At 42.8% G+C, this 14,879-nt stretch overlaps 2 protein-coding genes across 4 annotated transcripts in view; one reads left to right on the top strand and one right to left on the bottom strand.

The window, feature by feature from the left end:
* The window catches only part of LOC311144438 (long-chain-fatty-acid--CoA ligase 1-like), a 28,816-nt gene extending 26,676 nt beyond the window's left edge, over positions 1-2,140 (top strand). The window contains exons 17-21 of one of the 2 annotated variants that reach the window (XM_084180453.1): positions 102-218; positions 324-467; positions 569-670; positions 784-855; positions 1,008-2,140. In XM_084180453.1, the coding sequence (XP_084036579.1) occupies positions 102-218; positions 324-467; positions 569-670; positions 784-855; positions 1,008-1,151 (579 nt within the window). In that variant the 3' untranslated portion in view covers positions 1,152-2,140. The remainder of the gene's footprint in view (positions 1-101; positions 219-323; positions 468-568; positions 671-783; positions 856-1,007) is intronic. The other variant, XM_084180452.1, reaches the window with a different exon arrangement.
* The window catches only part of LOC311144450 (bridging integrator 3-like), a 41,732-nt gene continuing 28,895 nt past the window's right edge, over positions 2,043-14,879 (bottom strand). The window contains exons 7-9 of one of the 2 annotated variants that reach the window (XM_084180469.1): positions 11,542-11,683; positions 6,941-7,075; positions 2,043-3,702 (exon numbers count right to left, since the gene is read on the bottom strand). In XM_084180469.1, the coding sequence (XP_084036595.1) occupies positions 3,556-3,702; positions 6,941-7,075; positions 11,542-11,683 (424 nt within the window). In that variant the 3' untranslated portion in view covers positions 2,043-3,555. The remainder of the gene's footprint in view (positions 3,703-6,940; positions 7,076-11,541; positions 11,684-14,879) is intronic. The other variant, XM_084180470.1, reaches the window with a different exon arrangement.

Here is a 14,879-nt window from a genome sequence, read left to right as displayed (position 1 = left end):
ATGTTAGGGTTAGTAATGGCATTATATTTGCAGAGTGACATGTCTGTGAAAAATGTGGGAACAAATGGATTAACACTGTTCCTACCTTTCTGCTTTGTTAGATCTGTATCCGTGGCCACAGTGTGTTCCGAGGGTACCTGAAGGATGAGGAGAAAACAGCAGAGGCCCTGGATAGTGATGGCTGGCTGCACAGTGGAGACGTGGGCCAGTGGCTACTGGTGAGCTGGGTTACAATATAGGACAAAATATGATCACTAGATACTCCAGTCAGTCAAGTCATATACATTTGTATGTGAATGTGTGTCCATATGTTTTCCTGTTAGAACGGGACACTTCGCATCATAGACAGGAAGAAGCACATCTTCAAGCTGTCCCAGGGAGAGTACATTGCCCCTGAAAGGATTGAGAACGTCTACATGCGTTGTGTCCCTGTGCTACAGGTGTTTGTGCATGGTGACAGCCTAAAGGTATTTGAGATACCGGTACTCTTATATTCACTATCAGAGGATAGTCCTTTTTTGGGACATACCATCATTCTCACAAACACTGTTTTATGTTCTGTTTCCAGTCTCACCTGATTGGTATTGTTGTGCCAGACCCAGAAGTGTTTAATGACTGGGTTAAGGAGAGGGGAATAATAGGATCCTACAAGGAGCTCTGCCAGCATCCAGTATGTGACGTCACCGTAGCTCACACAATAGGCCATCTGCATCTTTACAATGTGTGCTGTTGTTGGATTGTATCAACTCCAAAGGGACTGATTGAAATCTTGTCTCACTACAGGATGTGAAGAAAGCAGTGTTAGAAGACATGACAGCCGTAGGGAAGGAAGCTGGGCTGAAGTCTTTTGAGCAGGTGAGGAATCTTGAACATGAATACATTGACTTCATACTTGTAACAAATGGTGCCATGGTATATGAAGATATAAAACATGGTGTAACAGGAAACTGAATACAACATAAAGACATCAACACTGATAGTTTTGCCATCTCTTTCCTCTCTGTCAGGTGAAGGACCTGCACCTGCATCCAGAGATGTTCAGTGTTAGCAACGGCCTCCTCACCCCCACTCTGAAGAGCAGACGAGTGGACATCCGCAGGGTCTTCCAGGAACAGATCACAAACATGTACAGCACAACAGCCATCTTGTAGATCTCTATCCAATGTAACACACTCACACACACTCCACTGTCATTTACATGAACTGTTTGTTTCCTGTCACTAGACAGAGATATGCAGTTTGCTGGATCTCATGGTCTATAGTACTAAAAACTGAGCATGTAGCCAAGACAATAGACATTCCTACAGTACTTAGCTCAAATACTATCAAACATGTTTGGTACGGTTTCTGGGGATTTCAGTTCGACACCACTAGCATCCATGCTGCTTCTTGTACATACTGTACATCAGTATGTTAAATGTATTTTCATTGTTTACATATCATAGACAGAGAGGAACAACATTGAATGGGACCAAACAATTTTTGCTCCAATGTTGTCCACGCAGAAAACCTAGCCATAGAAATAGCTACAGCTCCACTGTAGAGAGCAGTGGGCAAGTAGACACTAGCTGGGCCTGTTAATGGCCTCCTGGATCACACTTCCATCCTTCTGATTTATATTTTGCCATCTAAACCTCTGGAAGGCTGCTTCTTGCAGTGTATATTACTTACTTTAGTGTTCTCAGTGAAACAGTGACTGAGTTACAGTAGCTTTGAACAAGGGATATCTGCAGTGGCTCATTCCAAATCACAGACCACCGTCCTTTCTCCAAGGTTATATGAGGGATTAAACTGAAACGTTACCCTTGATATCATTTATGTAGTTGCCATTAAATAGTCAATTTGTAAATGGGAAGTATATTTTGAGCTGTAAACATTGAGAATGTTGATGAAATATGCTGACTGGGCACTATTTTAACTAACAATTCCCAAAAATGTAGAAATATTATTGTATGTTGTTTTCCTGAATAAAGAAATCATGATGATTGTCATTATTCAGTTTCATGTAGTTGAAGTGCATGACAAGGCATATCACTGAAGGAGACACTTCTTCCAATCCATTTATTGCATGATTGTTCATAGAAAAGTACAATGAAAAAGCTTAACTGAAAACAATGTCTAAACAGAGGGTAACAGAGCTAAAAAAAAAAAACTAACAAAATTAAAACACTCAACAGATTACATGTCAAGTTTCTCACTCAATAATAATGTTAAATAAACTAGAACCAGGCCGATGCTTCAGAAACGGTAAAACATATTTATTTATTTTTGTCATTTAGCAGATGCTCTTATCCAGAGCGGCTTAAAGTTAGTGAGTGCATACATTTTTCATACATCTACACTAATTTAGTCAAAAATGCATTTTGTGCATAGCTGTCCACAAAGAAAAGGCAAGAGGTTTGCCTCAAAACATGACAAATTGACAATCATTGACAAAGAAAGAAGAAGCCTTTCCCATTAATAAATATCCAATAAAGAACAACGTGGATATGGTCAAATGAAGGAACGCTATAGGAACAATGAACCGTAAGTGCCACTAGAGGGAGCAACAGCGTTGGTTTTGGAAAGCAGGTCCTCTAACTTCACTTGTAAACCTTTGTGAAGAAGAACCAGGGTAAAAGGACCATCTCAGTCTAAGACAATGTCAGAATCTTCCTTAGCCTTTCAGAAGCAGGAAACGATTAGGCAACAGCCAAAGAAAAATGTTGACACTCCTTTATACAGGCACCATCACAGATATGAAGAATAACGACTTTGACTTATGATATCCATAGTCAGGAAGCTGGAGTGGCTAGTGTTAAATACTACAGGTAACTTTCAATATCATTTGTACCTCAACAAATAAGCTACCGGTCCACAATGCACAGGCTAGATCATGTGCATAAACCCTGAGAGAGAAATATAGTAAATAACACAGAAACGGAGCGATTCAAATGAATGTAGCTTTTTGTCACATTTCATCCTCTAGTCCGCTTACAGTTCTATAGTGTTCAATACAGTACTACCCAATTTGTTTCAATAAATTAATTTCCTGGTATACATAGACTTGATGAAATGCATGTTTTAGTACGTACCTTGATTTGGAAATGACTAGAAAACTCTGATTAAAACTGAGTATGCAGCTTTGAGAAGAAAGTGTGACCCACAGAGATCCTATAAATCTATAGTATTTGTAATTCTATGGCGTGACCCACAAATAAGTTCTTAGAAGAACGGTTTCATTACATGATTTAACAAATATATACATATTGGCTTATGATAATAGCACTTGGCTGATGGCTTGGTAAATGTGGCAGTTAAAATGCTTTGAGTTGCTCTCAGTGTTTCTTTAGATGTTAGGAAAGGGTCAGATGATAGAATTGAGAAAAGAGTGAAGGAGAGAGAGGAGAGGTCGGGTGATTAGTGCAAGAAAGCAATTAATGATTAGGTTATGACCAAAGCTGTCCATTTTCACAATGAGAAGGATCCTGAAAAAGAAAAATCCATTCACTGAGGTGTGAAAGGAGGCAAGGCCAGAGAGGTTTAGAGCGAGCCCTTCCCCTCCTTCGTGTTCTCTCAGTCATCAGCGACAATGGACAGAGCACGCAGCTCATTCAGCTTGGCTTCATTCTCCCTCTCCCTCTGCTCATCAGTCAGCCCTGCCTGGTCGATCTGATCCGTCAACTCACTGAAGATATTGTGCATCTCCGTGAAGTACACCACCTGAAAGAGCAAAGGAAAGAGTGGAATGGTTAGGAAAAGGGTTTTACGCTAACTAAGCAGTTGAAATTAAAATCCAAACCCTGCACAGTCCACCCCCACAATCTAGTAGCCACAGTTTACTTACAACATGCAAAGGCTCATGGTCTTACAGCCCTTCACCTCCACTAATGAAAAGCCATTCAGAAGTAAAGGAGCGAGCCCGTAGAACAACTAAAACAAACCCCAGAACTTCAGTGGGTAGGGACCCTGCCTTTTCTCTTCCAATCTCAACATGAGATAGAGTGTGTTCGCTGAAAGCTTTCTTGACACATCCCACCCCTGCTTCTTCCCCCAGTTCATGAGTCAGAATCCCAGGAGAGATACTTTGATGATTAATAGACTTTAATCACATTACAACACTCCAAAAGAGTGGGCAGAGAATGAAAGTACTGGGAAATACAACCCCTTGAAACCCACACACATTTCGATATTTATTCATGCACCAATGCATATGCTACAGTGCACTTAAGGGGGCATTTCTGATTTATTTGCAAATGCACACGTTTGTTCTGTTCTATATACAGGCTGGAATAAAAGAATAGCTGCTTCTGGCAGATTATGGGCGTTGATGGGCTGTAGGCCATAACAGAACATAAATAGAGGCCATTTCAGATAGGAAAATGAAGATCTTTCCTGGGTAGACTAGGTAGAAGACTGTTAACCACATGCTACTATAAGAGCTTTGTCACAGGATGCATGCTGCTAGAGAAATTATAATATGTAGCCATTTTCAACTAATTACATCTGAACTGTGATCAAAGGATATTTAATTCAGTCCAAATGTCTTATCCACATGATGTGTGTGCCAGTGGCAGCAAAGTTATATTAACATAAGCTCTTTAGTTGGCTAACCGGAAGAGGAACCCAGTTTGAAAGGCCTCTTGTGTGTTTATAGCGAACTCTGCCACCTAGACCACATCAGTGGGCCATGAGTATTAAGTTACCGGTCTATGTGGGGGCAAAGCAGATATTTTTCATTTGAAAAGTGGCATGGTGAAAAAGCCATGGAATACATGTCAGTGATAATGCACACCAGATCACTGTCCCCGGTCCGGGGTGAACATCCTTCTTGTCATCCAGTCTCTACAATTAGCCCAGTAAGTCTACATGCACCACATATGAAAATTCAGACTTTTATTTATATTACCTCTTTTTTAACAAACGTCCAAATACACACCCTTGTCATCACCCTGGCCCTGATGACTAAATATTGATTTAGACAGCAAGCTACACCGGCTCATCTGACCTCAATTCTGACTGTTTATTTCACTAACAATATTTCAATAACATACAGTACGTGGGAGAAAAAGTAATAGAAATGTGGCATCCAATATGATCCCATCTCTATCAATCTAATATATCAATGGGCTCAGTGGATGTGCAAAATAACTAAATCATTATGACAGTAGCGTGTCAAAATAACAATTTCTTTCAGCTTGTATAAGTAGTACAGAACACCGTAACCAAGAACAAACACAGAGAATCCACACTCAGACAATGGCTCAATTATCCAGCATCCGTACAGGTTGACCGGCACATCCGATCACAGCAGAGCTGAGCAGAGCATTGCGTCCCATTCACAGCCATTTCATGGAACTAGTGGTTTTCGAGCCTCAGAACAAAGGGAGGCATTGTGAGGGTGCTCTGGGAGCCATGCAGCATGTCCGGGGGAGAGGGAGAGAGAGGGGGAGTGGGAGTCCAGACTGCGCTTGCAGGGCCAGCTGAGGGGGGCTGGCCCGGACCTGAGGTCCACTGGGCTGCTGTGCTGTGCTGACTGACCACCCAGTAGCGGCTGTACTGGAGGAGTGGCTGTGTACGCCAGCCCAGCTCTGGAGTTAGTCCCTCTGACCCAACTCTACACAACCCCCCTAATTTACTGTGCTGGGGTTAGAGAGGAGCTCTCTGAGCGAGTTTGAGTCATCAGCACTCTGCCTCCATCAGAGGGCCCTCATTACTGTTTGAAGCTGCTTCAGCAGTGAGTCAGTCTGTTTGCAGATGACTGAGTAGTATAGGCTTGCTCCAGTGTCCATAGAGGACAGAGCACTGAAACAGGGACACTAACAGTGGAAAGGCCCAAAATCTGTGCCCATTCATTTTCATCCACAACCAGTCTCTATTAAATTCAAATCTTATAGGGAATTGGATCCATGTTTCTATAATCATCATTCTAGGGAGAGATAATGACACAGTGATGTCCATTGTTACATTACAGCGCTACTATGAAGGAGATAATCCTAAATCAGCTAACAAGATCACCAGAGACCTACTGGCAGCTACCAAGTCCAGACAGACTACCTCCAGTGACAGCATCTCCTGAGCAGTGAAGATTAGGCTCCACTGCTGTTACACCCAGGAGGGCTACATTCACTTTCAGTCTACCAGTAACAGTCATCACATACAAGCCTACCCACCTGCTCTGCTCTCATAGGAACGCAGAGGAACGTACAGAACTCTGTGTCACAGAAGACATCACTTTGTATTGATCAAAGGGCACAAATATCCTTTGAACCCCCTCTGGGCTTGCCTGGCAGTATCAATGACAACATGTCTGCTGAGTCTAATAGGCAGCTGTCTGTCTGTCAGTGTTTTTGGGGGCGGGGCGCCAGCCTGGCCTAGTGATGTGGCCACTTCTCAATCTGATTAGGCGTGTGCCAGTCTTTAACCATAAGAGGAAATGACACAGCGGGGGGTGGGGGTAGGGTGGGCGACAGTGGCGTGCGCTCGGCTCAGCTGCTGGGCTGGTTATAGCGAGGCGGGCTGGCCGGGCTCCCAGGTTAGAGAGTGGCTGGAGCAAGACGGATAGACAAACAGACCTGGGCTTCCTGGACTAATTAGGAAGGCGTTGGGCCGTCACTGGGGTTAATCACATTAAGACTGGGTGCAGGGAGACAGGGAGGATTACACGCACTCTCCACTATACTACCACTCTCTCTTGCTCTGATGCTGGTCAACAGACGGCTAGGGGCAACACTACACCCAAATCAACAATCTACTAAAATGACTAGAATAAAACCCATTGGAAACGATTTGAACTGGGATTGGACTGTTGTGAACAGGTTTTGTGTGTCAACTGAATGCTTATACCTAGGCATTATATATAATTCATAACTGTGCATGTATGCATTATAAAGACGGCTCACGGGAGTTAAACAAAGTAGGTCACGAGTGTGCACCCAGTCATACACTTCCTATAGCTCACCTGTGCCCGGATGAGTGCCTCAAAGCTGGGCTGAAAGTAGTCGATGCGGCTGTGGTAGAACTTGGGCATCTCGTCCAACAGCTGCTTGTTCTTGGATTCAAAGTCCTCCCTGACTGGTCTCAGCTCCTCCCTGGCCTGGACAGATTGGGGCAAACAGAAGACCGGTTGACACTTCAGCATACATACCTAGGGCTGTGGCGGTCATTAACTATGAAGAATACAAATGAACATAGCTGAATAAAATAGAAAGGATATTTTCTCCAAATGATTTGAGAGTGCGCACATGCAGCTATTCTGTGTTGGGCAGTTAACAAAGAAACAGGTACTCCTATATGCTTAATTTAGAGTTATTTGTGTAACTTTAGTTGTGATACAAACGTTGGGCTATATGTTCTGATTTTTAATACATTCTAAGCCTGCATGACGCAACTAATGATTTGAAAAAAGTTGCATGAAAGGCATGAGATCTGCTTTGTTTCTTGCGCAGGCTGTACACACTTTATCAGTCTCTCATTCACAATTTGACAAGCACTTGGTAATGCTTCGAATTTCCCGGCGACATCCCCTTTGTGTGGCCATAATGCCCCCTAAAAAAAATCCATGCCTTTTGCGGCCAGTGGCCGTTGTGCCCTTGGGCTGAATATAATAATTATAATTCCCTTCTCCCGGCTGTCTGCTCCGAAGCACCGCTCACTTACATGGCTCTGTCAGATAGATACATTCTTACTAGCCAATGCCCGTCACGTGATCGGGTCTTTCTCACAGGCTACAAGTGAAGACAGACACATCGTGGAAACAACTGCGCACATCCTTATCCAATTCCGAGGTGCTTATTGAAGATATTGGTAAGAACAGTCCACATACTTTTCTTCAGCCAACAAGATTAGTAGGCCTAACAAACAGCAAACGCACTAGCCTATGTCAATCTACCATCCCCCATAGTACAAAAGTTGACCTATTCTATTCTGTGCGAGAAATAAATATTCAAAACATAGTCCTGGACTGTTGTGGGATGCGATAGATCCTAAATTAATACGACCACTAGCATCAAAAAAACTTTTGTAAGCAATGTGAAAGAAGGTTTAGCTTAAAATGTTGATAAACTATGAGTCTATTTCTTCACATAATAAGAGCAGCAATGTGTACAAGGCAGTAGGCTATAAGCGTGAATGTTCCATTAGCAGGAAAACACCATTATCAAAAGTGACCGCAAATGTGATTATGCATGTAATGCTTTTATTACAAAAGGTGCATTTTTATGGTGAAAATTATCTACCCCAAACTTGAAACTCACACGCTGCGTATGTATGCCAGTTAGGCTCTACACCCGTTGTAAAGTGGATTCATGTGCTTAATTTTAAGAAGTTATTTAGTTACTTTAGTTGTAATACAAACCTTATCAAATGAGGTGTGTGGTTATTATTTGAAAAGGTCACCAGAAAAAGGCATGCACTGTTGGGCATCATTCACACGTGATAGGCTAATATTGTCACCCATCAGACTATTGTTGATTTAATCTTGTCTTTACATATACTAAATAATATATATGTGTGAAATTTGTTTTGATTTAGAATGGACCATTGTCATGCACCTGTCTCGAAACAGTGGCAGGGGGAAAAAAATCCATGTCATCTATGCACTTAAATAGCGAATGGAGGACGCTTTTCCTGTGGTTCATTTTCATGCCAGCTAGGTAGGCTATACTCCTGTTGTAAAGAGAAGCAATGTACTTAATATTAGGAAATTGAGAAATAAATATAGTATGCCTAGCCTATAGAAAGCTGATGGGATCCTCCCTCTTTTTAATAGAGGCCATCACTCTGTTTTCTCACGCAATTGCATAGCCTATAGAAATGTTGCGCAACATGATCTCATGGACTTTCATGAAGTGTTTGATTAGATTTTCGATTACATTTGCATTGATGTCAGAGTGATTAGAAGGACAATAGAGTGCGGTGTACCAGGAAGTTAGCAAGTTTGGTAGGCTACTAATGACCAGCAGCAGTTTCAGAGCTTGGAGAATTTGACTGCCATCATGACTCGTAACCGCCGGTGTGGCGGTAATACGGTCACCGTAACAGCCCTATGCATACCTCAATCACTACTGAGTCTCAACCATAACATACAGTGGGGAAAAAAAGTATTTAGTCAGCCACCAATTGTGCAAGTTCTCCCACTTAAAAAGATGAGAGGCCTGTAATTTTCATCATAGGTACACGTCAACTATGACAGACAAAATGAGGAAGAAAAATCCAGAAAATCACATTGTAGGATTTTTAATGAATTTATTTGCAAATTATGGTGGAAAATAAGTATTTGGTCACCTACAAACAAGCAAGATTTCTGGCTCTCACAGACCTGTAACTTCTTCTTTAAGAGGCTCCTCTGTCCTCCACTTGTTACCTGTATTAATGGCACCTGTTTGAACTTGTTATCAGTATAAAAGACACCTGTCCACAACCTCAAACAGTCACACTCCAAACTCCACTATGGCCAAGACCAAAGAGCTGTCAAAGGACACCAGAAACAAAATTGTAGACCTGCACCAGGCTGGGAAGACTGAATCTGCAATAGGTAAGCAGCTTGGTATGAAGAAATCAACTGTGGGAGCAATTATTAGGAAATGGAAGACATACAAGACCACTGATAATCTCCCTCGATCTGGGGCTCCACGCAAGATCTCACCCCGTGGGGTCAAAATGATCACAAGAACGGTGAGCAAAAATCCCAGAACCACACGGGGGGACCTAGTGAATGACCTGCAGAGAGCTGGGACCAAAGTAACAAAGCCTACCATCAGTAACACACTACGCCGCCAGGGACTCAAATCCTGCAGTGCCAGACGTGTCCCCCTGCTTAAGCCAGTACATGTCCAGGCCCGTCTTAAGTTTGCTAGAGTGCATTTTGATGATCCAGAAGAGGATTGGGAGAATGTGATATGGTCAAATGAAACCAAAATAAAACGTTTTGGTAAAAACTCAACTCGTCGTGTTTGGAGGACAAAGAATGCTGAGTTGCATCCAAATAACACCATACCTACTGTGAAGCATGGGGGTGGAAACATCATGCTTTGGGGCTGTTTTTCTGCAAAGGGACCAGGACGACTGATCCGTGTAAAGGAAAGAATGAATGGGGGCATGTATCGTGAGATTTTGAGTGAAAACCTCCTTCCATCAGCAAGGGCATTGAAGATGAAACGTGGCTGGGTCTTTCAGCATGACAATGATCCCAAACACACCGCCCGGGCAACGAAGGAGTGGCTTTGTAAGAAGCATTTCAAGGTCCTGGAGTGGCCTAGCCAGTCTCCAGATCTCAACCCCATAGAAAATCTTTGGAGGGAGTTGAAAGTCTGTGTTGCCCAGATACAGCACCAAAACATCACTGCTCTAGAGGAGATCTGCATGGAGGAATGGGCCAAAATACCAGCAACAGTGTGTGAAAACCTTGTGAAGACTTACAGAAAACGTTTGACCTGTGTCATTGCCAAAAAAGCGTATATAACAAAGTATTGAGAAACTTTTGTTATTGACCAAATACTTATTTTCCACCATAATTTGCAAATAAATTCATAAAAAATCCTACAATGTGATTTTCTGAAAAAAAAATCTCATTTTGTCTGTCATAGTTGACGTGTACCTATGATGAAAATTACAGGCCTCTCTCATCTTTTTAAGTGGGAGAACTTGCACAATTGGTGGCTGACTAAATACTTTTTTTCCCCACTGTATCAGCTACGTTCTCAGAAACGTAATCCGTCAACAACAGTGAAAAACAAAAGGAGAATGAAAATGTGTTTCCACAGAGAATAATAAATAAAAAATAAAAAGTCTAAACACGACCACAAGTGAGGAGGAGTGGGTTATGTGGGAAGATTTGGCTGTGTGCAGACCACACCACCGCTGATCAGGAACGTGTGTGATGTATTAGTGGGTAGTCTGGTGGGCATTAAGAGATGATATCTCAATGAATAGGCATGATATAGAGTGCACAATGTGTGTGTTCGTGAGGGGGGGGGGGTTGGAGTATAACATATGTAGAACAGAATCACCTGTGTTAAGTAATATTTATCTTAAGTACCTACTCTGTGTGTCTGTCCTTTGTGAGTCTGTTTAAATGGCATGTTAGTGTTTTGTCAGGATCATTACTCTAAGAGCTGTGAGATTCAAAAGGCCAGGAGGATAGGGGGCCTCTTTACTCTTTGTGCCACTGACTATTCTTTTCTCAATGTGTGTGGGAGGGCAACCATGTGAGGGTGTGTGATATCTGTGAATGTGTGTATGCTGCCCTAGAGGTCTCAGTGAGTGTGTCTACAATACTAAATTACGTGCCTGTATATGTGCAGCAGTGCCTTTTCAAAAGGCAATACTTGGGAGCCTGGTAGCTTGTGTGGGTGAAAAGAGTGCACATGTACAGTTTGTTCATATCCAGCCAGCATTTGTACCTTGTTCACTTATTGATTGTATTCAAAACACTGACACCATGCAAGGCAAGAGCATGAAGCCTGACTTCTGTTGCTCAACAGACAGATGGAGCGAGATTTCAAATGGACAACGCGTGCCAGTAGCCGCTTTTAGCACAGTTCTGGTACATATATAGTGTACCTGGTGTAGTTTGACCATGATGGGACCTGTCTTCTCCTTCTCTTCATACTTCTCTACCTTGGACTGTAACCTCTTGTAGTCCTGTAGAGCCTGCTCCCTTCGTTTCACGGCCATGTTGAGGCTGGGGAACACACTGCTGTACCTGAGACACACAGACAGAGACACAGAGAATGAGATCTAGGCACAGAGACTGACAGAGATACTGAGTTTCTGAGACCCTGCTGGACCACAAACATCATGGAGACAAAGTGACACTGCTTTGTACCTGAGATACAGTGCATTTGGAAAGTATTCAGATCCCTTCCCCTTTTCAATATTTTGTTACGTCACAGCCTTATTCTAAAATGGATTAAATCCTCATCAATCTACACACAATACCCCATAATGACAAAGCAAACAGATTTTTTGAAATTTTAGCAAATGTATTAAAAATTAAAACAGAAAGATCTTATTTACATAAGTATTCAGACCCTTTGCTATGAGACTCAAAATTGAGCTCAGGTGCATCCTGTTTCCATTGATCATCCTTGAGATGTTTCTACAACTTGATTGGAGTCCACCTGTGGTAAATTCAATTGATTGGACATGATTTGGAAAGGCACACACCTGTCTATATAAGGTCCCACAGTTGACAGTGCATGTCAGAGCAAAAACCAAGCCATGAGGTCAAAGGAATTGTCTGTAGAGCTCCGCGACAGGATTGTGTCGAGGCACAGATCTGGGGAAGGGTACCAAAATATTCTGCAGCATTGAAGGTCCCCAAGAATACAGTAGCCTCCATCATTCTTAAATGGAAGAATTTAGGAACCACCAAGACTCTTCCTAGAGCTGGCCACCCGGCCAAACTGAGCAATCGGGGGAAAAGGGCCTAGGTGAGGGAGGTGACCAAGAACCCGATGGTCACTCTGACAGATCTCCAGAGTTCCTCTGTGGAGATGGGAGAACCTTCCAGAAGGACAACCATCTCTGCAGCACTCCACCTATCAGGCTTTTATGGTAGAGTGGCCGGATGGAAGCCACTCCACAGTAAAAGTCACATGACAGCCCGCTTGGAGTTTGCCAAAAGGCACCTAAAGGACTCAGACCATGAGAAACAAGATTGAACACTTTGGCCTAAATGCCAAGCGTCACGTCTGGAGGAAACCTGGCACCATCCCTACGGTGAAGCATGGTGGTGGCAGCATCATGCTGTGGGTTTTTCAGCGGCAGGGACTGGGAGACTAGTCAGGATTGAGGGAAAGATGAACAGAGCAAAGTACAGAGAGATCCTTGATGAAAACCTGCTCCAGAGCGCTCAGGACCTCAGACTGGGGCGAAGGTTCACCTTCCAACAGGACAACGACTCTAAGCACACAGCCAAGACAACGCAGGAGGGACTTCGGGACAAGTCCCTGAATGTCCTTGAGAGGCCCAGCCAGAGCCCGGACTTGAACCCGAACGAACATCTCTGGAGAGACCTGAAAATAGCTGTGCAGCGACACTCCCCATCCAACCTGACAGAGCTTGAGAGGATCTGCAGAGAACAATGGGAGAAACTCCCCAAATACAGGTGTGCCAAGCTTGTAGTGTCATACTCAAGAAGACACGAGGCTGTAATCGCTGCCAAAGGTGCTTCAACCAAGTACTGAGTAAAGGGTCTGAATACTTATGTAAATGTGATTTCATTTTTTAATTTTTAATACATTTGCACAAAAAAAAAAAAAAACTGTTTTTGCTTTGTCATTATGGGGTATTGTGTGTAGATTGATGAGGGATTATTTAAAAAAATAATCAATTTTAGAATAAGGCTGTAACGTAACAAAATATGGAAAAAGTGTAGGGGTCTGAATACTTTCAGAATGCACTGTATGTGGACATAGGCCTAACGAGAAACGATATTGCTCTGTGTACATAGACACACAGGCAAGAGCCCTGTCAGAGGAACAACTTAACAGACAATCTAAATGATTCTTCCTACTAAGCGCAATGTGTTCTCAATTCAGACCAATAAATCTAAACAAATCATGCCAACTGAACCCAAGGTGTTGTCTTAAAAAAAAAAAAAAAAGATTACATAGAAAAAAGTATTGCACTTTAAGATCAAAAGACTGTACAAGAAAAAATATGCTCTCTCTGAACCACTGACAACTTTTTGAAGTGGGGTTTACAAATATCTTTCAGAGGTGCTTGTGTGAGGTCTCCTGGATCGATACGCATGCAGCACAGAAAAGAGCCCTCAAGTAGGAGACATCTTAGTGTAGACTGGAATCACTGTCCTCCTTTGTTGTTTGAAAATCTAATATTGAATTACTCTAGTGCAAATGGCATGAAACAACTCATTCGGTTTCAATTATGTTATTCAAAATGAAAATACATTCTTTCAGAGAGAATCCTTGTCTTAGGTACTAAAAATAGGAAACACTCATCTGTAACTTAGCAACAGAAGTCTGTGCCTCATCCTGGGACTTACTTTGCTCCAACACACTGGTTCTGTGCATTCTGCTTTTATTGGGGAAATACAGTGCAGAAATGCAGCTACGCCACTTCTTTTGCAATAGATTAACATTTTCCAAACTAGAAAACAAAAATGGTTGCCAACCTGTTTAGTCAGAAAATCTAACCAAGTGTCAATGTTGGAGATGTCCAACTAGATACCTGGATTTTCACACATTTGAGAGCACTTTAATATACTTTGTGTGATTATATATAGGCACACTAAGACAGGTGTCATATTCACCATGCATGTTTATTTACACAGGTCTAATGCAAGTTTAATAACCTGATGACATTGCTTTGTTTTTCTATGAATCATCTGAGATGATTTCATACAGGCTGTAGCTAGCTATAGCATAGTTCCTTGAACGTCTGCTACTCTCACTATTGTAAAGTGTGCCAGTGATTCACTTTTTCCTCAAACAATGAGCCAATCCTCATTTCCCTTTACTTCCTATGCAACCGGTGAAGGGAATTGACAATGGACCTGACAAGAGGTTGTGAAATGCAGTCTTCCTCAACACAGAGTAGAGCAGAGTAAGCCCTGTGAGGGGGTGGGCCGGTGGGAGGTGGGCAGTGTGACGTGACCTGGGCTCAGCCTCAGACAAGCTGTGGATTGTTTCCCACAGGAAGTTGAGAAGGGAGCGGCCCTGTATCATTTTGGCGACGTCACAGAGCCCAGCCCTACGGCCCACGCTCTCCCTCCATTTATAAAACATCACTTTGGCCCAGTTTACGGCAGGCAGGCAGCCCAGGGTGGAAGCCTTCCTCTAGTAGCTTACTATCTGCCTCCTGCTCCAGTGTAGTGTTCAGATACTTGAGTGCCAGGGGATTATGCAACCGCCCTCTAGGCACGAGCGCAGTGA

This window comes from Coregonus lavaretus, assembly GCF_964263955.1.
Source record: "Coregonus lavaretus genome assembly, chromosome: 17".
Lineage (NCBI taxonomy): Eukaryota > Metazoa > Chordata > Actinopteri > Salmoniformes > Salmonidae > Coregonus > Coregonus lavaretus.
Note: the sequence above shows the minus strand (reverse complement) of the source record. Positions and strands in the feature narration are given on the sequence as shown.